This window comes from Pseudorca crassidens, chromosome 14 (genome assembly GCF_039906515.1).
Source record: "Pseudorca crassidens isolate mPseCra1 chromosome 14, mPseCra1.hap1, whole genome shotgun sequence".
Classification (NCBI taxonomy): domain Eukaryota; kingdom Metazoa; phylum Chordata; class Mammalia; order Artiodactyla; family Delphinidae; genus Pseudorca; species Pseudorca crassidens.
Window position 1 is genome coordinate 57847511 of NC_090309.1, and position 25317 is coordinate 57872827.

The 25317-nt window shown below is 37.7% G+C and overlaps 1 protein-coding gene and 1 non-coding gene across 9 annotated transcripts in view; one reads left to right on the forward strand and one right to left on the reverse strand.

Annotated features, from left to right (window-relative positions):
* Positions 1 to 25317, reverse strand: part of MTA3 (metastasis associated 1 family member 3) — a 168939-nt gene that overhangs the window by 88381 nt on the left and 55241 nt on the right. For all 8 annotated transcript variants that reach the window (XR_010934065.1, XM_067703128.1, XM_067703134.1 and 5 more), the window contains exons 5-7: positions 16119 to 16182; positions 14976 to 15093; positions 3382 to 3484 (exon numbers count right to left, since the gene is read on the reverse strand). Coding sequence is in view for 7 of the 8 variants with exons in the window: in XM_067703128.1 (XP_067559229.1) it covers positions 3382 to 3484; positions 14976 to 15093; positions 16119 to 16182 (285 nt within the window). In the remaining variant the exon portion in view is untranslated. The remainder of the gene's footprint in view (positions 1 to 3381; positions 3485 to 14975; positions 15094 to 16118; positions 16183 to 25317) is intronic.
* On the forward strand, positions 4000 to 4109 carry LOC137206261 (U6 spliceosomal RNA). The gene has a single exon (XR_010934577.1). It is a non-coding gene; the product is annotated as a U6 spliceosomal RNA (small nuclear RNA).

Consider the following 25317-nt stretch of genomic DNA (forward strand, 5'->3'; position numbering starts at 1 on the left):
AAGGCCTTTCCATACACAGAGAACCCTCACTTCAAGAAATAAAGTGTGGCCTCCGCTGGTGGCGCAGTGGTTAAGAATCCACCTGCCAATGCAGGGGACATGGGTTCGAGCCCTGGTCTGGGAAGATCCCACATGCCGTGGAGCAACTAAGTCCATGAGCCACAACTACCAAGGCTGCACTCTAGAGCCCGTGAGCCACAGCTACTGAGCCCACGTGCCACAACTACTGAAGCCCACGTGCCTAGAGCCTGTGCTCCGCAACAAGAGGAGCCATCGTGATGAGAAGCCCGCGCACCGCAACGAACAGTAGCCCCCACTCGCCGCAACTAGAGCAAGTCCGTGTGCAGCAACGAAGACCCAACGCAGCCAAAAATAAAATAAAATAAATAAATTAATTAAAAAGAAATAAAGCGTGAAATGAAGGTAAGGCTTCCCGCTTGTTGTCTGGGTTTTAAACATGTTAGCTGAGGAAGAGATTTTTTTTTAAGGTTTTAATTAAAATATAAAAACACATGCAAAAAGCACACATTGTACAGCTATTCAGTTACCACAAAGTCAATGCATCCATGCCACCAGCATCCAGGTCAAGACACAGATCGTGACAGCACCCAGAAGACTCTTCGGGTTCCTTCCCAATCACTACTTCCTAGTGGAAGGGAACCAGCATCCCAGATTCTAACATCAAAGATTAGTTTTGCTCAATTGAAAACTTAAACAGAATCACATGCTATGCACACTTTTCATATCCAGTTTCTTTTATTCAAAACTATGTCTGTGGATTCACCCGTGCTGCCTGCTGTGAATGAGCTGCGTTCGTTCATTTCCTTGCTGTGAGCATTACTTTGCACGATGCCCCACCCCCACCCTATTGTTGATGGACATGTGTTTCCAAGCTGGGGCAACTATGGATAGTGCCATTACTGCCATCTGTATATGTATCTTTTTGGCACACAGGTGTATGCATTTCTGCTGCATATATATTTAGGAGTGAAACTTAAGGGATATGTGTGTTAGATGACAGCAAACAGTTTTCTAAAGCAGCTGTACCAACTTGCACTACAACCAGCAGAATATGAGAGTGCTGGTTGTCCCACATCTTCACCAGTGCTTGGCACTGTCAGCCTTTTAAATTTTTTTTTTAATGTATTTATTTTTATTATTTATTTTATTTTTGGCTGCGTTGGGTCTTCGCTGCTGCACGTGGGCTTCTCACCACAGTCGCTTCTTGTTGCAGAGCATGGGATCTAGGCGTATGGGCTTCAGTAGTTGTGGCATGCAGGCTCAGTAGCTGTGGCTCACAGGCTCTAGAGCACAGGCTCAGCAGCTGTGGCACATGGGGCTTAGTTGCTCAGAGGCATGTGGGATCTTCCCGGACCAGGGCTCGAACCTGTGTCCCCTGCACTGGCAGGCGGATTCGTAACCACTGTGCCACCAGGGAAGCCCAGTCTTTTAAATTTTAACCATTCTGGTGGGATGTGCAGTGGTGCTTAACTGGGTTTAATTTGTATTTAGATTTTTTTTAAAAAAACAAAAATTGAAAAAGATACTAGGTGCTTCTCATTGGTGCCTCTCATGCTGGCTTCAAGAAAAAAGAAAACATGGCCCGTCGTAATCAGGAAAAGGAAAAAAACAATGAAAATCAAATCTGAAACTGCAAAATCTACTAAATAATACAAAATCCAGATAACCTGTCTGGAGTCTCTAGGGCAGCAGTTCCACCAGTGATTCATTTCCACTCCCAAATCTTCAGTCTCCTCTATTCCACTGACTGGCTCCTCCCCAACAATGTATATATATATCAAGTCTCTTCATCTAAGCAGTTAGTGGCTAGGCGTGTGGGCTCTGTAGTCTAAATGCCTACCCACCGATACAATGTATGACTTCCATGGTGACTGGCACTATGAACAGTGCTAAGGATGGGCTAAGACCCTTTTGTCCTTTGTATTATAAAAAACATTCGACAAAAAATTAGAGAATATAATGAAGATGCTTGTAATCATGTCCAAATCTACCTCATTCTAATATTTTGCCATGTTTGAAGCAACAAGTATATATTGTACAGCACAGGGCAATATAGCCATTATTTTGTAATAACTTTAAATGGAGTATAATCTATAAAAATACTGAATCACATTTTGCCACATTTGTTTTTTTCTTTTTTTTTTTTGGCTGCATCAGATCTTAGTTGCGGCACAAGGGATCTTTTGTTGCGGCTCACAGGCTATTTGTTGCGGTGCACGGACTTCTCTCTAGCTGTGGCACATGGCTCCAGAGCACACGGGCTCTGTAGTTTGCGGCACGCAGGCTCTCTAGTTGAGGTGCATGGGCTCATTAGTTGTGGGGCGTTCGGGCTTAGCTGCCCTGTGGCATGCGGGATCTCAGTTCCCCGAGCAGGATCAAACCCACGTCCCTTGCATGGGAAGGCGCATTCTTTACCACTGGACCCAGGAAGTCTCTTGGTTCATTTTTTTAAGGAAATAAATTTTATCAATACACATTCCCAGAACTCATACATATATGTATAATATGCATATGCATACATATGCCCATTAATGAAATAAGACAATTGTTTGCACATTGTAAAATGTTTTTATCAGTGACCATACTGTATGTATTCTTACTCAACACTGTTTTTGAGGTTTATCTCTTTGCTACATATAGCCCTAATTCATTCATTTTCATTGTAAAGTAATACTCCATTACTAAATATACCTCAATTCATTCATCAACTGCTTGCTGATGTACTTTTAGGTTTTTTCCAATTTTTCTGCTATTACAATGCTATGATAATCTCACTTACTTTGCAGCAATTCCCCCATGAACATGACTTACTTTTATAATTCAAAAAATAAAAATAAACTTCTGTCCACTCATTTTCTCAAGAAAAGGGGTTGGGGGGGGTGAGGGGGTGGGCAAGGCAGCTAGGGAGCCAGGCTTAGAACTCTCAAAGGACAGACTTACACCTAGCCAACAGACATTACTCACACGTGGGTGCAATTAGAGGAGCACAATATTACTGACACCTGAATAATCCCTGACTAGCTTAAAGGAGATCACTGCTTTAATTAAAGATATGTGATTTCGGGTGTTGAGTTTCTACTTTATACTTTTCTGTAGTGCTTACATTTTTACAAGGAGCATTTATTTTCTTAATCAGTAAAAATTAATAAATCTATTTTCATTTTTAAAACAGAAACTAATGATAATAAACCATATTATTTAGGAAGAGGTGTGATATATATTCGACTTTCTTACACAGTTAGAAAAAGAAAAATACAACCAATGAAAAATAGAACACAAAAAAAGGAAAATTCATAAAATTTCTATAAATTCTTTTATAAAAAGAAAAGACATCTCTTGACTCCACAGTGCCATACTCACCGTGCTACAACTAAAAATTGGTCAATCTGTCGATCTGTAAGTGGGCTATTTGGGTCCCAAACTTTCACTTCCAATTTTGACTGTTCCCTCTCATCTGATTCTCCTGTCCAAGAACAAAGAAAATGGAGTCTTGTTACTCACAAGGCACATACATTGTCACATATGATTGATGACTGAGGTCACCAAAGCATTAAAAGTATAAGGTAAATGTACATGGTTTGCATACATTCTATCAGACAGCAGATGTAGAACACTCTGTAAAGTGAACGCTGATGATAACACAGCCAAACCGACCATATGATGTCTTCACTTAGTCATTAACATGTCTTTCCTGTGTATTTGTATGCGTGAGGCCCCAAGCCTCACTAAGGGATACAGAGACAGAAAAGAAAGATGCTCAAGTTATGATAAAACTTACTCATAAATAACTATGATACACATGAAAAGAAACAGATGTCACAGAGACGTATAGATATGACCATAAGATCCTGAAGATTAGAGAAATCATTTCAGGCTAGTTAGGGAAGGATGTCATGCACGAGGTGGCATTCCTGCTAAGAACTGAAGGGTATGAATGCACTGGCAGGGGGAGAGAACTTAAAGTAAGAAATGAGAATGGTGCTCGCTTTGGCAGCACATATACTAAAATTGGAATGATACAGAGAAGATTAGCATGGCCCCTGCGCAAGGATGACAACACGCAAATTCGTGAAGCGTTCCATATTTTTTTGTGACCACCTAGAGGGGTGGGATAAGGAGGGTGGGAGGGAGGGAGACGCAAGAGGGAAGAGATATGGGGACATATTTATATGTATAACTGATTCACTTTGTTATAAAGCAGAAATTAACACACCATTGTAAAGCAATTATACTGCAATAAAGATGTTAAAAAAAAGAATATATCAGAACAAATTTGGCAGAAATTATCAAAAGACTGTTGTAAATAATAAAAGAATTGATTAAAATTTAAAAAAAAAGAAATGAGAATGTGAACAAAGTCATGGGGCTTTAAGATGTGGTAGAAAAGTAGCTAATTTTGTCAGGAGTACATCAAGGGGAATGAGAATAGATAGCTAAAAGAAGTGGGTTATGAAAATATTACTGAAGATTCTGCACAGATTTTCTGAATAGATTTTTATTTGGAGGTAATAAGCCCTTGCCTTTTTAGCAGTAGAGTGACAAAATCAGAAACAAATTTCACATCCAACACTTAGCAATGGAATAATTTTCTCTACAGAGATACATGATACAGACAGGGAGACATGGTATTGACAGTGACAATAAAGAGCTAAGAGAGAATATTTAGAAATGACAGTGACAGACTGGTATAATGGGTAGGTTTCCAGTCTTGAGAACTACATAGATAGTGTTGGCATTAACAGAAAGAAGGAAACAATCGAGAGGTTGAGGAAAAGACTGAGGATAATACAGGATGCTTTGTTTTAGGAACGTCTCAAGAGGAGATATAACCATCAGGCAAGACTCAATGTTAGGATAAAAGATGGTAATGGAAAACAGACTTGGGAGTTGATTGGATTCCAATTTACAGCTATGAATTTCCTATCAGGCTAGGAATTGGTTTGGGCTATGTTTTGGTTTTGATCACTGCATCTATAATATCAGGCAGAGAGTCTTGCACTGACTGACATACTAGGAGGCTGAACATCCCTTGGTGACTGATGAATCCAGGCTATAGGCTTATTAATGTGTTCCCTCCTAGAATGGGAGCAAGCAGGTACTGAGGCTCAAAAGGAGAAAGCGGGAGGGCAGAACCGGCCAGCCCAACTGCAGTCTCCTAAGTCAGCCACTGCCGTCAGGTAGGGGGCCTGCCCATCCTGCTCCTTGTTCAAAGACAGGTAGGTAACGAAAAAGTCAACTGCCACCCCCAACATAAAGAAGCACAAGCAGCCCAGAGTGAGTACTAGTCCAAAGACATATCAAGTGTTTAAAAGGATTTCGTTTTCCATTGTTTTTGCTTACAATGCATGTGACCACCTAGAGGGGTGGGATAGGGAGGATGGGAGGGAGACGCAAGAGGGAGGAGATATGGGGATATATGTATATGTATAGCTGATTCACTTTGTTATACAGCAGAAACTAACACACCATTGTAAAGCAGATATACTCCAATAAAGATGTTAAAAAAAAGATTCAATTGGTTCATTTTTAAAAACCATTTACAAACCCAAACGTTTGTAAACTGCATGAAACTTTTGAAAGGAAAATGACACAATTATACTCCCCAGTATCTCCAAGAAATACATGTTAAGTAGGATAAATAGTAAAATAGAAAAGAAATATAATAATAATTATCTGCATTTTTAAATAATACAAGATGAAATGATGATGCTATTCAGTATTAAGCCCCTTCTATTATATATTCTAGAATGTAAGGGTAAAACTGATATTTACTTTTCAAATTTAAGTCAGTTAAATTGATAAACTTCAATCCTATCCATACATTCTGCAGCATACAGAGGAAAGATAATTCAGTATAAGAATGCTAAATAAATTTGCTATAAACAATAAAACACTCCTGAATGCATTTCTACTAACAACTAAAACATACAATATCATGGGATGAGAACAAAAATAACAAGAACATAAAAAGAATACAGAATGTTCTATTCAAACAGTCACTCTAGGGAATTCCCCATTTTGGATTCATCATATCATATAATTACATTTATATCAATTTAATCACTTTTTCACAAGGGAAAAACTTTTAAGAAGCTCTGGAATCTGTATAATGCAAGCCTCAACTAAGCTGTCAGCACTCTGTAGAATGGTCTTGGGAAATGTATGAGCCAGAGACTGAACCAAGAAGAATTCTAGGCTCTGGTCATGTTCATTCCAGTCACTGCAATAATCTCACTTTCCTCCTCCATTTATGATAATCTGGGCAATTACAATCTGCTCTAGTCCCACACCAGCCCATGAAGCTCTCTCTCTCTGTGAATTCCTACCAAATGTATTTACCAACTACTTACACGATTATATATAGCATCCAATTTTTTGCTTCATACGTTCCTCTTCATCATTTTGAAGAAATGTAGATTCAACAATGATTTTATATGTGTTAGCCCTAATCCTTCAGCTATACTTTAAGATTTCTAGAAAATAATGGCAAAGTACTTCTTCAGTATACCCTCAAAGAGCACAGACCATTGTTCAAAGACTGAAGAACTAGGGCTGGATGGATCTGTCATCCTATAGACCCTTTGCTGGACAACTAGAAATATTCTTTGTTCTAAATATAATTCATTTTCTCTGTAACAACCATCAGAGTATATTATATTTAATTCAGAAACACAGAAGGCTGCCATTTATCACCATTTTTATTAATGTTCTGAAAGTTCTGGGCAATGTTTTAAGTGATGCATCAAAGGATAATAGGTTACAAGAAACAAATACTGTATGATATCACTTTATGTGGAATCTTAAAAAGCCAAACTCATTAAAACAGAGTAGAATGGTGGTTACCAGGGGCTGGAAAGGGGGTGGGGTGGAGGGGGATGGGGAGAGGTTGTTTAAGGGTTGCTCCAACTGCTAGGTAAGTAAGTTCTGGAGATCTAATGCACGGCACAGTGATTACAGACAATACTGTTATTATAAACTTCAAAGTTGATAAGAGACTAGATCTTTGTTCCCACCACAATAAAGAAGTGATAATTATGACACGATAGATAGCTAATGCTATGGTGGTAACCAACCTGCAATACCTAAATGTAATCAAATCAACAAATTAAACATACACAGTGTTATATGGCAATTATATCTCAATAAAAATAGATTTTAAAAATAAATTACAAGCAAGGCACAATAAAAAATGAATATATAAAACCCAATGGCATTCCAAAGAGAATGAAAACAAAAATGTAAAAAAAAAAAATCACATATATTATGGCAACAAAAATATAAAATACTAAGAAACAAAATTGGAAGTATGTTTATATAAAGAAATTACAAAACTTTCAGAGAACATAACATGACTTAAATAAAGAAGATTTTAAAATCTTAAGGCTGTCATTTTTGTACAAGTACTTGAAGTTAAATTTAACAAAATTTAGTTCTGAAAGCCCACAAAATAATTCAAATATTAATCTCTACAAATCAAAGAATATTACCATTATTAAAAGAGTAATATAAGAGGATCCTCCAAACTGGGTGGGATTATAATATATAGCAACAGTAATCAAACAATGTGGTACTGGCACAAAAATAAACAGAATCAAAACCACAGAAATAGACCAGGTAATATAATTCATATTTGAAAATTTAAATATTACTATAACTATGTAAATATTAACTAACATTTATTTAGTGCTTACTATGTCCCCAAAACCCTTTACAGTAGGGTTCCTCTCTACACAGTGTGCACTGTTGACACTTTGGGCCAACAACTCCTTGTCATGGGGGCTGTCCTGTGCATTGTACTATGCTCAGCAGCAGTCCTGATCTCCACCCACTAGAAGCCAGTAGCATCTCCCGCTCCACCCAGGTGTGGCAACCAAAAATGTCTACAGACATTGTCTAATGTCCCACGGAAGACAAAACTGCCCTGGGTTATGAACTACTGCGCTCACATGGTTGCAGCCGATATCTGCTTACACTTACTTGTTATGGTCTGGTGTTTTTAAGTTAATTAACATCTACCACATTGCGGAAAACACATTCTGCAAAATTACACACTTGAAAATAATAGTGTCTACGGAAAAACAGGACAAAAATTTTTAAAACCTAAGAACCAGAGCACTTAAAAAAAAAAAAAAGTAACAATCATAACAAAAATACCAACACAGTTAAATCTCCACTGACATTTGCACCAAGCACAAAGGTCAGTCAATCCTTTATCTTCTAAAACCCTGGACTTATGCTTCCTCCACCGAGATGTAGGTCATTGTGTAGTTTCAACAAAATAAAAAATAAAATCTAGGGTATAGGCTTTTATAAACACTGGGGAAGATATTTTTCATTCCTTTATCTGTAACTCTAAGATGCGCCATATACTGTTTTTTTTTTTCTTAAACGCTCTTCATCTGTGAGAATAACTGCTTAGAAAAGCCTCAGATGAACTGACAATTTCCACACTATACTGACATTTTTCTATTGACTGTATATGAGCTAATTCAAGTTTAAAAGGCATGTATTTTAGCATAAGAGACTATTCTAATTTAATTCTTTAACTTTCAAAGAGAGACACACCCTAAATTCCCAAATACAGACAGGAGTTACTTAATTAGGAGCAGTAGACAGTTGGTGGCCCGGGAGAAGCAACTGTAATAGCGAACACTGAGCAGCAGGTGCTGTGCTAAATGCTTTACAAGGGCTTCCCTGGTGGCACAGTGGTTAAGAATCCCCCTACCAATGCAGGGGACACAGGTTTGATCCCTGGTCTGGGAAGATCCCACATTGCACGAAGCAACTAAGCCCGTGCGCCACAACTACTGAGCCTCCACTATAGAGCCCGCGAGCCACAACTACTGAGCCTGTGTGCCATAACTACTGAAGCCTGCCGCGTGCCTAGAGCCTGTGCTCCACAACAAGAGAAGCCACTGCAATGAGAAGCATGCACACTGCAATGAAGAGTAGGCCCCGCTCGCCGCAACTAGAGACAGCCCGCGTGTAGCAACGAAGACCCAACATAGGCAAAAATAAATAAATAAAAATAAAATAAATTTTAAAAAATAAAAAATGCTTTAAAAGAATTACTTCATTTGATCATCACAACACTATGATGTATGCACATACATTATTACTCACTTTTTAAAGAGGAAGAAATGGGAACTTGGAGAGGTTAAATAATTTTCCCAAGGTAACTGAGCTAAAACATAGTACAGCCAGATTTTACCCAAAACTGTGAATCCAAAGTCATTTTTGTTTAATAATTTTTTTTTTTTTTTTTTTTTTTTTTGCGGTACGCGGGCCTCTCACTGCTGTGGCCTCTCCCGTTGTGGAGCACAGGCTCCAGACGCGCAGGCCCAGCGGCCATGGTTCACGGGCCCAGCCGCTCCATGGCACGTGGGATCCTCCCGGACCGGGGCACAAACCCGTTTCCCCTGCATCAGCAGGCGGACTCTCAACCACTGCGCCACCAGGGAAGCTCCCTTGTTTAATAATTTAATGTTATAATACTTTTAACAGTTACAAAGTTTAATATGTAAATAATTTCTTAAAATTCCAATTTTACAATACAGCTAAATAATAATTCAAAACTTACTACATATGACATCTTTTTTCTATGGAAAATTCTCTAGGTAGTTATTCAAACTCAAAAAAGATTTAAAATCTAAAAAACAAACCTTCACCTTCGCTTGCAAGCTACATACTGATCTTTCCAGATCTCAAGAGTTTGCTAGATGGTGGGTAGCCATAAATGAATTTTAAAATTCTAAAGCCACGAAAAAGAAATATTCACCAGCAAGACAAATGCCACAACAATGTCTTAAATTCATCAGGACACATTCACAAAGAAAGCAAGACTGTAATATATTCTGGCATGGAGCTGATGCTTCCACCTACTCAGGATATTAATTCAAGTTCTACATCCCATGCCAATGCAAATTGGAGTGGGGACTGGTCTAAACGTACCCACTCAAGAGTATCAAAAGGGTTAGTAAGCACAGACTGCATCAAGTCCTAAATATCTGTTCTTGAATATGATGTTTTCTATGATTTAATTCCCCAGCAAACAGGTACTGGCTGTGTATGAAAGTTTCTATGATGGCAGTGTCTGTGTTTTTCAAGTGTGGTTTAACTGCTGGAGTACGTATCTGCCACCCTACTCCTTCTTCCCAGAAAATATACTAATTAGAAGAAGGGGTTCTTTAAATCTTGCATCTAGTTGGTTTCCTGATTACAAGTGAAAAAAACATTTTGGATACGCTAAATGCTTTAAGTTGAAATAAGAGCCCAAAGTGACTTTCATTTATGTTGAAAAACACAATGTTTTTCATTGCTAAAGATGAACACGTATAAATAAACCTAACAAGTTATAAACTTGGGATTTCCCTGGTGGTGCAGTGGTTAAGAATCCGCCCGCCAGTGCAGGGGACACGGGTACGATCCTGGGAGGATCCCATATGCCGCGGAGCAACTAAGCCCATGTAGCACAACTACTGAGCCTGCGTTCTAGAGCCCGCGTGCCACAACTACTGAGCCCACGTGCTGCAACTACTGAAGCCCGTGCACCTAGAGCCTGTGCTCTGCAACGAGAAGCCACCACAATGAGAAGCCCACGCACAACAAAGAGTAGTCCTTGCTCGTCGCAACTAAAGAAAGCCTGCACACAGCAACTAAGACCCAAAGCAGCCAGAAAAAAAATAATTAAATAAAATAAACTTAACAAGAAATATATAAAATCTGTATTAAAACAAAACAAACAAACAAAAAACTTCCACAAGACCCAAAAGTAGCCTTGAACAAAGAGAAAGAATCCCTTGTGTCTGGATAGGATGTTTCAAAATCATCAATATGTCTGTCTAACTTAAAAATTAACTGCATCCCCAATAAAAACAGGAAGGAAGATTTTTTTTTTCTGGTGTTAGTCAAGCTTGGAAAAATAAGAGGGGAACTAGCCTCACCAGATATTAACACATACTACAAAGCCTCTATAATTAAAACATGGGTTACTAGAGCATGAACAGACAGACAGACCAGGGGAATAGAACAGAAACCTCAGAAGCAGACCCAATATTATAAAATAATCAATCACCTCCCAAAGTAATCTTAATATTAATACAATTTCAATCAGAATCCTAATGAAATCTGGAAAGGAAGACATTGACAAATTGATGATAAACTTTGACAGTAAGAAAAAAAAATCTCATCGACATGAGAACCCTGCCACAACCAAGAAATTTTAAAGAACAACTGAGGGGAAACTTACCCGACCATTAAACACATAAATAGATAAAATAAACGTGGATCTATCACACAATGGAATACTACAGAACATAATTTCGTGGATCTCTATACATATTTATATAACAAACACTCTGGGAGAACATGTTAAATTAATAACAGTGGTTAATAGTGGGTTCGAAGGGATGATCTGAGGGACTACTACTTTTTGTTTCCAATATAATTACATTTTCTATCACAATTCATACTGTTTGCAATAAAATAAATTTTAAGATTTAAAAAATGGGAAAAGGCAAAGGGAAAACAGTAGAGCCCCTTCGTTATACTATGTTACAAAGGGACTTCATCATAAGCGCTTCTAACTGCAAGGACTGGGGGTTTTGACTGTGCAATGAAGAGACAGGATTCTAATTGGCACAGTGGCCTTCAAGTTGATTCTCTGAATCCTAAGGTTCAGTAAGGTACCTCAAGAGACTCAACAGGGCCTTCTCTTCCACTTCACCCACAACAACCTGACTTTCTTATTTAAGGTCATACTGCGTAATAAGAAAGGGTTCTACTGCCTAAATAAAGTTTGTAAACCACCCACCCGGAAGACTACTAAGAGAATCGCAATGTTAAAGGCAATTAATACTTGTTAATGAATTATAAGATCTATTATATTAATGAATATTTAGTCACAACTGATGTAACTGCCCAAATGCCACAAGCTGTTAAGAATCTTTCCTTTTACCTGGAAGAAGAACCTCAAGGTTCTTACCCTCAAGAATTCAAATCCTTATTGAGAAGTACTGTAGAATAAATTATTGCATTTTATATATGATTTCGTTTCCTAAAATAATTTCGTAAATTCTAAGCTAGGTAGATATGCTTTCCAAATTACTAACTCTAACCAGCTTTATGCTTTTCAGGGGCAATATCATACGTAAAAGTTTTGCAGATAAGTGGGAACTCATGAGATTCCATGATCTGATTTTTATGCGCCCCCATTACTTGAAATATCCCAACTTTATTACTTGGTTCAGCATTTATCTTTACATGAGCAATACACAAAATTTTCTAGGCTTTCTATACACCTAGGTTTATGTCAGTGCTCAAGAAAGAACCAAACATAAAAAAAATAAATTAGGGAGTTCCCCGGTGGTCTAGTGGTTAGGACTTGGAGCTTTCACTGCCATGGCCCAGGTTCAATTCCTGGTCAGGGAACTGAGATCGTGCAAGCCACGGCGCACCCAAAATAAAAATAAATAAATTAAAATTAAAAAATAAATTAAAATACTTCAATAAAATATATATATAAATTTAAAAATCAAAAAAATTAAAAAGCACAACATTGTAAATCAACTATACTTCAATAAAATATATTTATATATATATATAAATTTTTTTCTTATGAAAAAGAGAGAGAGGACCACACAATCAACAGCTCAGGCAGTCCAAAATTTTAAAAGTCAAATAATAAAAATAGCACACAAGATTACATGAACGACACAGTCTGCAGAGTTTGACAAGGGGAGAGATCAAAGTTCAGGGAGGAGTTAACAAAGGGCTGCTTAGGGGATGTAGAACTTGGGTCAGGCGACAAGCACACATGAGCACCAGGGTCACTCCTGGCTTTTGACCTGTGCATAGATGAACTTGCTGAACTATCTCACTAAGAGTGTATACATCTGCCCCAAACTCAAAGAACTGTCACAAAAGAGGGTGAAATGTACTACATATAAATTATACCTTAATTAAAACAAGGAAAAAAGACACCTGTAAATAATTACTTGGAAGACAATTACCATTTTGTATAAAATTTCAGAAACACATGCCTTATGACTTAGTAATTTCATTTCTGGGAACATATTTTCCAGTTATATCCAGAGTACAAAATTATGCATTATATAAAGGATACAATGCAGCACTATTTGTAAAACTTAAAAATCAAGTGTTTTTAAAAATAAAACAATAAATATTTAGTGAACACTTACATGTAGTGATAAAAGTCTAAGATCAAACATTACGGACTATAAAACATCCAAAATTATTTCTGGAAGAAAAGATGGTTTGTACAGAACAGAATGCTAATAAACGCAATCTCTCAGCCTATAATAAACCGAGTCACTACTTACAATTTCTTCAAAAAAAACTTCTAAACACAGATGAGTGCAGACGTGGCATTCTGTTCTCAAAGCTTAGTCGTTACTGACTGACCTTTCCTTGTAATGAATTCATGAAAATGCAGAAGTCTGCAACCTGTTATTATTCACAGCCACCTCACCTACCCACCACTGACAATGACAACACAACTCTATCCTGAGTTGATTTAACTTTTCTGCATATACTTCCTATAGGTAAGGCAAGGTAAAGAATGCTAATTATATAAACCTTAAGGGATAAATTCTAAACTTCTGTATGACAAAAATTCTCAATTTCTGTATAACAAAAATAAATAAAACAAATTTAAAATCATTAACATTTTTTAAGTGAGGAGGCAGACAAAGGGCAAATACTTTTATATTTGTTTACCTTTAATATGCAAAATACTCTTGCCAATACATATAAATAACCAAATAGAAAATACACAAGAAATTTACAGAAGAGCAGTAACGGAAAGCATAAGTAACTTTTAAAAATTAAAGAAAAAGAAAAAAAAACAACAAAAAAAATGAAAAGCCAAGACAACAGTATCACAAAATGGGCAAGGGGGGTTCTTTAATAATCTAGTGGTGGAAGCATTTGGTTCACTCATATGAAAATTAACAGCCTTTTTGAAGGGCAAAGAAGCATTTTCAATATCTTCCAGGGAGCTATGCTTGAAAAATATTTACACAGCGTAAGTATATGTAAAGCTTTTCTAGAAGCATCATTTGTAATATCAAAAAATGTAAACACCTGAAAGTCTGTCAATAGGGTACTGGTAAAGGAAATAAATTGTGGCACATCCATGCAGACTTAAGAACTCTACAGTCACTGAAAAGAATAAAGCCACTCTGCTCATCAGGAAAGATGCTAAAGATACACTATTAACTGAAAGAAGCAACTGCAGAGCAACGTGCAACTTGCCATCCCACAAAGACCACACCTGAATGGGTTACGAGCCAGAGACTGTACCAAAAAAAAAAAAAAAAAAATACCCTGAGCAATATTAGTAATTAAATATGGGTTTGGAAAGAAGGAAAGGGGGTGGTGTTCATTTTCTATATTACACGTTTCTTTGTGTTTTATTTTTTAATGGTAAGAATGTCTTACTTTTGAAATCAGAAAATAAAGGTTTTAAGTATATAATTATGACAGAAGAAAGAAAAGTCTTGCTAGGAAGATCTGTGTTTAAAATGCAAAGCTCTGAATCTCTCTGGTATAGAAACTACGCAGATCTGCCAAAATTCCCACCAAAATGTAAATGTTCACTAGATTGCAAGGCTACCATAGAGAGATGACATGAAGGCACTCAGGATCTCAAGGCGTGAGCGTGTCACATTGAAACACAAGTTCAACAACACTAACATTCTTAAAGTTGTATTTAAAAGAAAAACACAGGCAGAAAACTCATGAAAGTGTGAAATAAAAAATGAATAACTGATCGATTAAATTATTTTTCATTGCCGTTTGTTGTATTTCTAAATTTGGAAGAGCCCGTTACTTTTAAACTTTAGCCTGAAAGTTGTTTCTTCCATATGAGGAAAATATTTGAGTTTCAAGGTACATTTGTTTTCATAGGATTTGCAACCCAAAGGAAAACATACCTTCTAAGAGCATTTCTGGAATGTCTGCTTGATATCTAGGTCCCACTCTGATTTCACCTTTGTCAGCTAACAGTGTTTTCACTGAGGGATCATAGACCAATGAGTAGAAAAAAGTATCCTGGAAAAAAAAGAAAAGACAGAAAATACCTAGGTAAACATAATTCCTTCTACTTTTTATAAAGCAATAAATCCAATGTCACAATAATGAAACCATAAAACTACAGAGTAGGGCTTCCCTGGTGGCACAGTGGTTGAGAGTCCACCTGCCGATGCAGGGGACACGGGTTCGTGCCCCGGTCTGGGAAGATCCCACGTGCCGCGCAGCGGCTGGGCCCGTGAGCCATGGCCGCTGAGCCTGCGCGTCTGGAGCCTGTGCTCCGCAATGGGAGAGGCCACAACAGTGAGAGGCCCGCGTACCGCAAACAAACAAAAAAAAAGAAAAAATGTCCCTTTAATTCTGTAAAAAAAAAAAAACCTATGTGTAATAAAGATTTTGGGAAAACAAACACTATGTAATTATAAAGCTTAAATACTGAAACATTATCAACAGTAAAATATTTTCCCCACAACACAAATGATAAAAGTCACATAAAACTACAAAATGTGGAATAGCCTTGCTTACAAGAATTTCCTCCCTTCAATGAAGTGCTTGCTCTAATTCAACTTGTTAAAAATGTTTAAAATGTTTCTTGAAGTTTACAGAAAAAAATATTTTTAGTTGACAAAGTTTATTAGGATTCCAAGGAAGAAAGCAGACCACCAATGGTAAAATCTCATCTGCAAACAGTCTAAAAGAAATGCTATTTATTTAAAAAGAAAAAAAAAGGGAGGAGGACCAAGTATACTGAAATCATTTATTTCATAAAGCCAAAAATAGTTCTTCCACTACCAACTAAATCACGTGCTATACTTTACAAGCTTTTCATTACCAAGCAAAAGAGACAGACAGACATGGGAGTTTTTGCCAACTTTTATCTCAGTTAACCAGAAAAATAAAATTAACTGAATGCAGTCTAGTCATTATACTTTTACCATAATACTGCTATCATTGTGCAATAATTTGTTAGAAGAAGAAATAATACAAAAGTATGGGCTTCTTATGAAATAGAGGGAAAACCAAAAACAAGTATAATTGTGAATTACCTCTTTATCAAGATATGACAATACAGACTCTGTCTCATTCAGAAGGGCAACACTGCATTTCCCCCTGTTGAAAGAGGAGAAAAGTGAATAAATAAAGGCCACCTCACCCTCACAGTGATGATATATACAAAGTTAAGAATATTCAAAATGTAAAGGTGGTATTAAGAAACTAGATGGCTTTTAGGAAAATCTATGTATGTATATACTTGGACTCTCTACCATCTTGGTTTTGTGTAACCTAAAAAATAAGGCTGTGTTTGCAGACATTTATTGAGAGGCTAATCTGGGGAAGGAACAATGTTAGGCAGTAAATCCTTGTAACATAAAACACTTTATAGGTATTTCCTAATTTTTCAAGAAAAAAAAGAAGAGTACAATGCAATATTCAGAATAAGAGCTAGTTTCTGAATCTGTAAAGAGTTAATATGAGGTAATTTTATACAAGGGATTTTCAAAGACAACACCATGCAAACCAATGCCTGAAATAACCTTCAAATTTTTAAAGTAGCCACTGCATATGAGAACCTAAAATAATATACATTCACATCAGGATTAAGTAACTTACCTTTATTGAAACTGTTCTAAAGACTAGTTAAAATTTAAATACAAGAAACTCCTGTAGAGCAAGGGGCAAATAAGATTCATGGACCTTGAAGTCTCATGGCATTTACCTTTGATAATAGCTGGGTGTATGCTTGGAAAAGAAATGTCTATTTTAAAAAAGGCTTACAGGACATGGAAGCAACCTAAGTGTCCATCGACAGATGAATGGATAAAGATGTGGCACCTATATACAATGGAATATTACTCAGCCATAAAAAGAAACGAAATTGAGTTATTTGTAGTGAGGTGGATGAACCTAGAGAGTCATACAGAGTGAAGTAAGGTCAGAGAGAGAAAAACAAATACCGTATGCTAACACATATATATGAAATGTAAAAAAAACCAAAAAAAGTTCTGAAGAACCTAGGGGCAGGACAGGAATAAAGATGCAGACGTAGAGAATGGACTTGAGGACACGGGGAGGCAGAAGGGTAAGCTGGGACGAAGTGAGAGAGTGGCATGGACATATATACACTACCAAATGTAAAATAGCTAGCTAGTGGGAAGCAGCTGCATAGCACAGGGAGATCAGCTCGGTGCTCTGTGACCACCTAGAGGGGTGGGATAGGGAGGGTGGGAGGGACATGCAAGAGGGAGGAGCTAAGGGGATATATGTATATGTATAACTGATTCACTTTGTTATAAAGCAGAAACTAACACAACACTGTAAAGCAAGTATACTCCAATAAAGATGTATGTATGTATGTATGAATAAATAAATAAATAAATAAATTTTTAAAAAAGAGGTAAAAAAGGCTTATCTAGACCTGAGAAAAATCAGGGTTATTCAGGTAGTTGTATTTATTACCACTTTTAAAATTATCCTCCCAGCTTGAAAACTTCAATATAGCTACAAATTTGACAGGAGAATTTTGATAGACTATTCAAGTTACAGATATTGGTCAGGGCTCACAAAATATTTTTTAAATGTCATAATATCATTTGATTTTCTAAACAAAAGTCACTACTTGCTCCCCATGAAATAGCCTGCAAAACAAATGCATCAAATATACATTAAATAGGAAGCTTGTTGTTAGATTATCAGAGTGAAATACAATTCAAAGGAAAAAATTACCAAAAGCAAAACTTTTGCAAAAGTAAAATATTAATACATAAGTAAAAAATTATAGTTTACTAAAAAAAAAAAATTATAGTTTACTAAACATTTTGCAACTCTATATTCCTTAAATCTAAAAAAAGATTTCCTCTCATCAAAACATCTTTCTCTGTTAATCATCTTAGGCTGTTACCACTTCAAAAGATTTCTCTCAGGGACTTCCCTGGTGGCGCCGTGGTTAAGAATTCACCTGCCAATGCAGGGGACATGGGTTCGAGCCTTGGTCCAGGAAGATCCCACAGGCTGCAGAGCAGCTAAGCCCGTGCACCACAACTACTGAGCCTGCGCTCTGGAGCCTGCGAGCCACAACTACTGAGCCCCGCGCCTAGAGTCCGTGCTCCGCAACAAGAGAAGCCACCACAATGAGAAGATCCTGCACCACAACGAAGAGTAGCCCCCGCTCACCACAACTAGAGAAAGCCCGCTTGCAGCAAAGAAGACTCAATGCAGCCAAAAATAAATAAATAAATTTATTTTTTAAAAAAATAAGATTTCTCTGTGAGCATGTGGTATTTCCATATTATCCTGTCAAATCTCTAATTTGATTACCATATTATCCTGTCAAATCTCTAATTTGATTACCAGGAGCTATTACCAAGGTTTTCTGCTTTTCTAATGTATTTTATTCATGCATATTACTGAAGCAGAAAAATTAACATTATTACTTCAATGCATATGTAAAGTCAACAATTACATGACAAGCTCTTACAAAGGACAGAATTACGAGCAGGGAAATTGCTCTGTTGCTGTTACCGCATCTACAGCTGCCATAGAAGAACCTCTTATGACCTGTGAATACATGCTCATACATGCAAGAGTGCTTAAGCAACAAACGGGATTTCCAAAAATAGTTTCATTTACTTCTCTTGCCTCAATAACTGCTGACAAAGCAGTATTTCTAACATTTAATACTTAATCACCTAGAAAAAATATTTTTTTAAGTTCTCTAAAGTCAGGTTTGTTTTTTTTTAAATGGAGAGGAGCAGATGCTGTAAATGTTATTCTAATAGATATCACTTGAATTTTATAGGATAACAGACACTGAAAATTCATTAAAAGAATATAGCATAGGGCTTCCTTGGTGGCGCAGTGGTTGAGAGTCCGCCTGCCGATGCAGGGGACACAGGTTTGTGCCCCGGGTCCGGGAAGATCCCACATGCCACGGAGCAGCTGGGCCCATGAGTCATGGCCACTGAGCCTGCGCGTCCGGAGCCTGTGCTCCACAACGGGAGAGGCCACAACAGTGAGAGGCCTGCGTACCGCAAAAAAAACCCAAAAAACAAACAAAAAAAACCAATATAGCATAAAGTTGCCTCCATACTGTCTGAAATGACAAAAGAATTTAATAACTAAACCATTATTTTCATATTTATATCAGGAGATAAGGAAACACTGATTATACTGTTTTAGAGGCACAACATGATTACAAAACCAATAGAAGGATAGATATCCTAACCAATCTAAAATATAAGTTATTTTTGGAAATGCAGATTTTATGCAAAGAGGAAAGGATAATAGGTAATTTTAGTACTTAATTTTTCTTTAATGTAGTATATTGTACCTTTTCCCCCATTAAAAATGAAAATGTGACACTTAAATTTTCATGTACATATATTAACAGCTAACAAAGTAAAAGGTTCAGTCAGAATTATTTTATGAAGTAAATATGAATATGTAATTAACACATGTACCACCACGCCAAGAGTTGTTGATAAAAGTAGTTTAAAAAGAGATTTAAAGTGTTGGCTTCCTTTATGCTGAACAAATCTTGGCTCACAGGAAAAAGCATGATAAATTTTAAGCTAACAGCAAACTAAAGGAACTATTATCAACTTCTGAATATAGATAACCCAATTGTTTTACCCTGAACCTCAAGCAATGAACCTAATTGTAACTTTGTACGGGGACAGATGATTACTAGACTTATTGTGATCATTTCATAATGTATGCAAATGTCAAATAACTATTTAGTACACCTGAAACTAACATAATGTTGTATGTCAACTATATTTCGATTTTTAACATATGCAAAAACAAACTATTTGCCAGTGTGGCGGGGGGAAGATGCTCAACATTCTCAGCCATTAGGAAAACGCAAACTCAAAACCACAGTGAGATACACGTCACAGAAAACCACAAGGATGCCTACAATGAAAAACACAGACAATAACTAGTGTTGACGTGGATGTGGAGAAACTGGAACCCTAATACTTTGCTGGTGAGGATATAAAACTGTGCAGTCACTTCTGAAATCAGTTTGGCCGTTCCTCAAAATGTTAAACAGAGTTGCCCTCTGACCCGGCAATTCCACTCCTAAGCGTGATACCAGAAAAGAAAACATACATCCACACAAAAACCTGTGCACGGATGTTCACAGCAGCATTATTCATAACAGCCAAGAAGTGGAAACAACCCAAACTTCCATCAGCTGATGAATGGGTAAACAAAACGTGTAGTTCTGGTCCAAGTCCAAAGGCCTGAGAACCAGGAGTGCTGATGCTGTAAATCCCAGTCCGAGGGCAGGAGACCGAGGTCGCAGCTTACTCAGTCACACAGGGAGAGAAGTCTCCCTTCCTCTACCTTTTTGCTCTTTTCAGATCTTCAACAGATTAAAAGAGGTTTCCCCCACACGGGGGGTGGGGGGTGGGTGTGCGCGGGGGGGGGGGGCAATCTGCTTTACTCAGTCTACTGATTCTAATAATCTCTTCCGGAAACATCCTCACGGACACACCCAGAATGCTTAACCAGATATCTGGGCCTCACATAGCCCCAGTCAAGTTGACACATGAAATTAACCATCACAATATCTCAATAATTATTAAAAATATATATAATATATATATATTATGCTTCAAAACTGTCAAGGTCATGAAAAACAAGGAAAGACTGGGATACACACCAGAGGAAACTATGGAGACATGATACCTAAATGAAATGTCAGAGTAAATCGTGAAACAAAAAAAGGACATCAGAAAAAGAATGGTACTATCTGAATAAAGTCTGGAGCTTAGTCAATAGTAATACATCTATGTCAATTTCTTGGCTTTGATAAAGATGTAATGATTCTATAAATCATCAACATTAGGGGAAACTGAGTGAAGAGTACACGGGAACTCTCTATACCATCCTTGCAGCTTTGTTTGTAACTCTAAAAGTATCCCAAAATAAAATGCTTATTTTTTTAAGACGCCCCCCAAAACAGGGGCATTTGTGTCATTGGTCTTATGAGTCTTATATTAGCCACAAACTGAATTCTGAGCATTTTTTCGTGTAAAGAACCATGCCTGGTTCTGTGACTGGAAATTCAGCAAACAGTTTTATACAGCATTTAATCCACGGAATACAATGAACAAATTTTTAAAAACTTAATGAAGTTCAAAGATCCAAAATGCTTTCATAAGATTACATTTCTCAACAGCAGCAATGTAAGATAGGTCAAATGAAAAGATTCAAAATTCTGAGGGAAATTATTTCCAAACCAGAAATATATGCCTAAACAAACATCAGTCAAGTGTGACAAACATTTTCAGATAAGCAAGAACTAAAATTTTTTACATTTTAGAAGACTAATCAAAAGGAAAGGCAAAACAATTATTAACTCCAAGGAAAACATGAGATTGTACAACAATGAATTATGTGAGGAATATTTATGCGTTCATAAAATACAGATTATTAAGTTAAATAAAATTGTGATATACTGGAAATACAAAGGAAAGGAAATGGAGAAGAGAAAGTGAAGAGAGATTTCTAAAATTTTTAGAAATGAACAGTAGCAGTATCAGAGTAGTATAAATGCCAAGGTCAATGTCAGAGAAGTTGCGTGAGTAGGTAAGACAGGAATGAAATGCCAAGAAGAGAAGTTTGAGCTTAATGTGATAGCTCAATGGATTTTGTGAAGAAGCATGACAAGCAGTGCTTTGGAAAGCCCCTTCCGTCTGTGGCACGTGGAAGAAAGCAAAGCAACAAGTTATTAACCCATGATCCTGGAGATCTGGTAACAAACATGAAAGAAACTATCAAAGAGGAATTCAAGGGGGAAAAAAATCCTCTCTTGGTGCCACCTTTCCCTTTTATAACTAGGAGAAAGTAGAATGTTCAAAAGAAGGTGCTAGGATTAGGAAGCTCCTCTTCTCCAAGACAGGATGACAAACAAATTGTTTTGATTACTAGGAAAATCTCACAAGCATTTCTTTCCACAACCATGTGGAACACCAGTACTCGGGACAATATGTAGGCTATCCTGTGATACAGCCCAATGCATTTCTTTCTTTTTTTTTTTAGTCTTTAAATTTATTTATTTATTTATGTCTGTGTTGGATCTTCGTTTCTGTGCGAGGGCCTTCTCTAGTTGTGGCAAGCGGGGGCCACTCTTCATCGCGGTGCGCGGGCCTCTCACTATCGCGGCCTCTCTTGTTGCGAAGCACAGGCTCCAGACACCCAGGCTCAGTAGTTGTGGCTCACAGGGCCCAGTTGCTCCGCGGCATGTGGGATCCTCCCAGACCAGGGCTCGAACACGTGTCCGCTGCACTGACAGATTCTCAACCACTGCGCCACCAGGGAAGCCCCAGCCCAATGCATTTCTGCATTATGACTTTAGTTGGAGAAGAAAACACTTCAACCCACAGGGTTGATCATTTCAAAGGAAAGATTATATAGTATAAACACAACATTCAAGAAAAGGTGTGCTAAACATGTAGACTTTAAAATGTTAAATTGTGATATGATTTTTCCCATTTCTATGTTCTTCCTCTAGTCCTCCTCTTCCTTAGCAATCCTAAGAGCCTAAGCGTACTAAGAAAATAACTATCTTTATGTTACATTCATCTCTTAAGCAGCACTACTTATAGTCTCAATAGCACTCTTCTGGCTAACTTAAATTTTGTTTACAGATACCAAGAAAATTGCAAAAATCTAACATCTTAAAATAAAAATACTGACACAATGAAATGTACAGGAAGAAAACTGCCTTTGTTTGAATTTTGTTTTAAAGATTCCAAGTAAGTTTCTTTAACGTTAGTAGCCAAACTGGAGAGAGACTGCTAATCCACAGTGGAGTTCTATTTTATTACTTGTATACTTAAAACTTAGCATTACTACTTATTTATCAATAAACATAAATCTGTAAAAATTGGTTTTCTCTGAAGATTTTTAAAAGGCCTCAACACAGACTTCCCTGGTGGTCTAGTGGGTAAGACTCCGTGCTCCCAATGCAGGGCCCGTCCCCCCCCCGCCCCCCCACCCCGTTTGATCCCCAGTCTGGGAACTAGATCCTGCAAGCATGCCACAACTAAGAAGCCTTCAGGAAGTGAGGGGGGAAGGGAGAGGGGAGGGAGGGAGGAAAGAAGGGAGGGAGGAATAAATATTTTTTTTAACCTTTAAGCTTTAAAAATAAATAAATAAAATAGAATAAAATGATCTACCAAATATCCTCACCATTGAGGCATCCCTGAAATTTCAGGATACAATGGATAAGAGAATTCTAAGATTTAAAAGCTGGAAAAAAACAGGTAATATGCAGAGTATGGAGAATCTATGTGATATAAAACTACTTTCAATGACAATAGATGTTTGAGGACAATGGGGTTAGTTATCTTCAACCCAAAATTAAATTCCAAGCCAAACTATGTATCACATGTGTAGTAATAAATTATCTATGAATTTCATTCCAGAAAAGCATAGGAAGTATTAAAAAATATGTAAAAGAGAGGCTGAGTCTGATAAAGTTGATAGCCTCTGCTGTAAGTTGTTATACACTAAAACATAAAACTAAAATTAAGAGTCATAACCAAAAAACACAGAAGCCTTCCAACTAGTATATGAAGAACAGTATAATTAGAATATCACCACTCTATAACTGTGATTAATGGAACTCCAGGCAATAAGCATCAAATAAATGCCAGTAACATCCAGAAATGAGAGATTATGTACCTCCTAATGTACAACACCGCCTATGAAGAAGTTTTTGTCTCTTGTACTTCACTCTTCCCCAAGGCAGGGCAGGAGGAATGAAGGAAACCACGTCCTCTATTACCAATTCACAAGAAATATGAGGGAGAGGGGAACGTGGTTGAACACAGGGGGATACAATCAGCAAAATCCAAACGGTGAGAAACAAAATCCTCAATTCATCAACAAAAAAATAGCGGGGGGGGGGGGGAGGAGGGGAGAGAGAGATAGGGAGAGACAAAGGGAAGCCTTCATTTATTTTCCCCTAGGGCCCCAACTGATTTGGCACCATATACTGAAAAGACCACCCTTTCTCCACAACACTGCAAAGGCACCTTCATCAAATATCAAGTTGTACTATATATGCGGGTCTGTTCTGGCTTTTCTATTCTGTTCCACTGGTTTATTTCACAATCCACTTACCTGTACTACCCTACATTAATTACTGTAGCTATACAAGTGTCTTAATATCGAATGATATAAACCTCTAACATTTTTGTTCTTCAAGACTGACTTTATCAATGGTTCTCAAACTTTTTGGTCTCAAAATCTTTATTTTTTTTTATTTATTTAGGCTGCATTGGGTCTTTGCTGCTGGGCGCGGGCTTTCTCTAGCTGCAGTGAGCGGGGGCTACCCTTCATTGTGGTGCGCGGGCCTCCCATTGCAGTGGCCTCCCTTGTTGCACAGTGCAGGCTCTAGGGTGCTCGGGCTTCACTAGTGGTGGCATGCGGGCTCAGCGGCTGTGGCTCACGGGCTCCAGAGTGCAGGCTCAGCAGCTGTGGAGCACAGGCTTAGCTGCTCCGCGGCACGTGGAATCCTCCCGGACCAGGGCTCAAACCCGTGTCCCCTGCACTGCCAGGTGGACTCGTAGCCACTGCACCACCAGGGAAGCCCCCTCAAGATCTCTTTTAAGTTCCTAAAAATTACTGAGAACCTCAATGAACTTTTGCCTTTGTGGGTTACATCTATCAATATTTACCATGATAGAAATTAAAACTAAAAATTTAACATTAATTAATTTAAAATAAAAATAAACATATTAGCAAATATTTGTTATTAATAATTACTATATTCCCCCCCCAAAATTAATGAGAACAGTGGCGTTATTTTACATTTTTACAAATCTCTTCAATGTCTGGCTTAACAGACAACTAGGTTTTCACATAAGTAACTAGTTTACTTCATTTTCAAAGAACATCCATCAAATACTCATGTCTCAATAACCACAGTTCGGGCTTCCCTGGTGGCGCAGTGGTTGAGAGTCCGCCTGCCGATGCAGGGGACGCGGGTTCGTGCCCCGGTCCGGGAAGATCCCACATGCCGCGGAGCGGCTGGGCCCGTGAGCCGCAGTCGCTGAGCCTGCACGTCCGGAACCTGTGCTTCGCAATGGGAGAGGCCACAACAGTGAGAGGCCCGTGTACCGCAAAAAAAATAATTAATTAATTAAAAAAAAATAACCACAGTTCATCTCTCAGTGGTTATTTCAGGCAAAAATGGTGTTCCATGAAAAAGGTAGCTAGTTTAGCTCATAT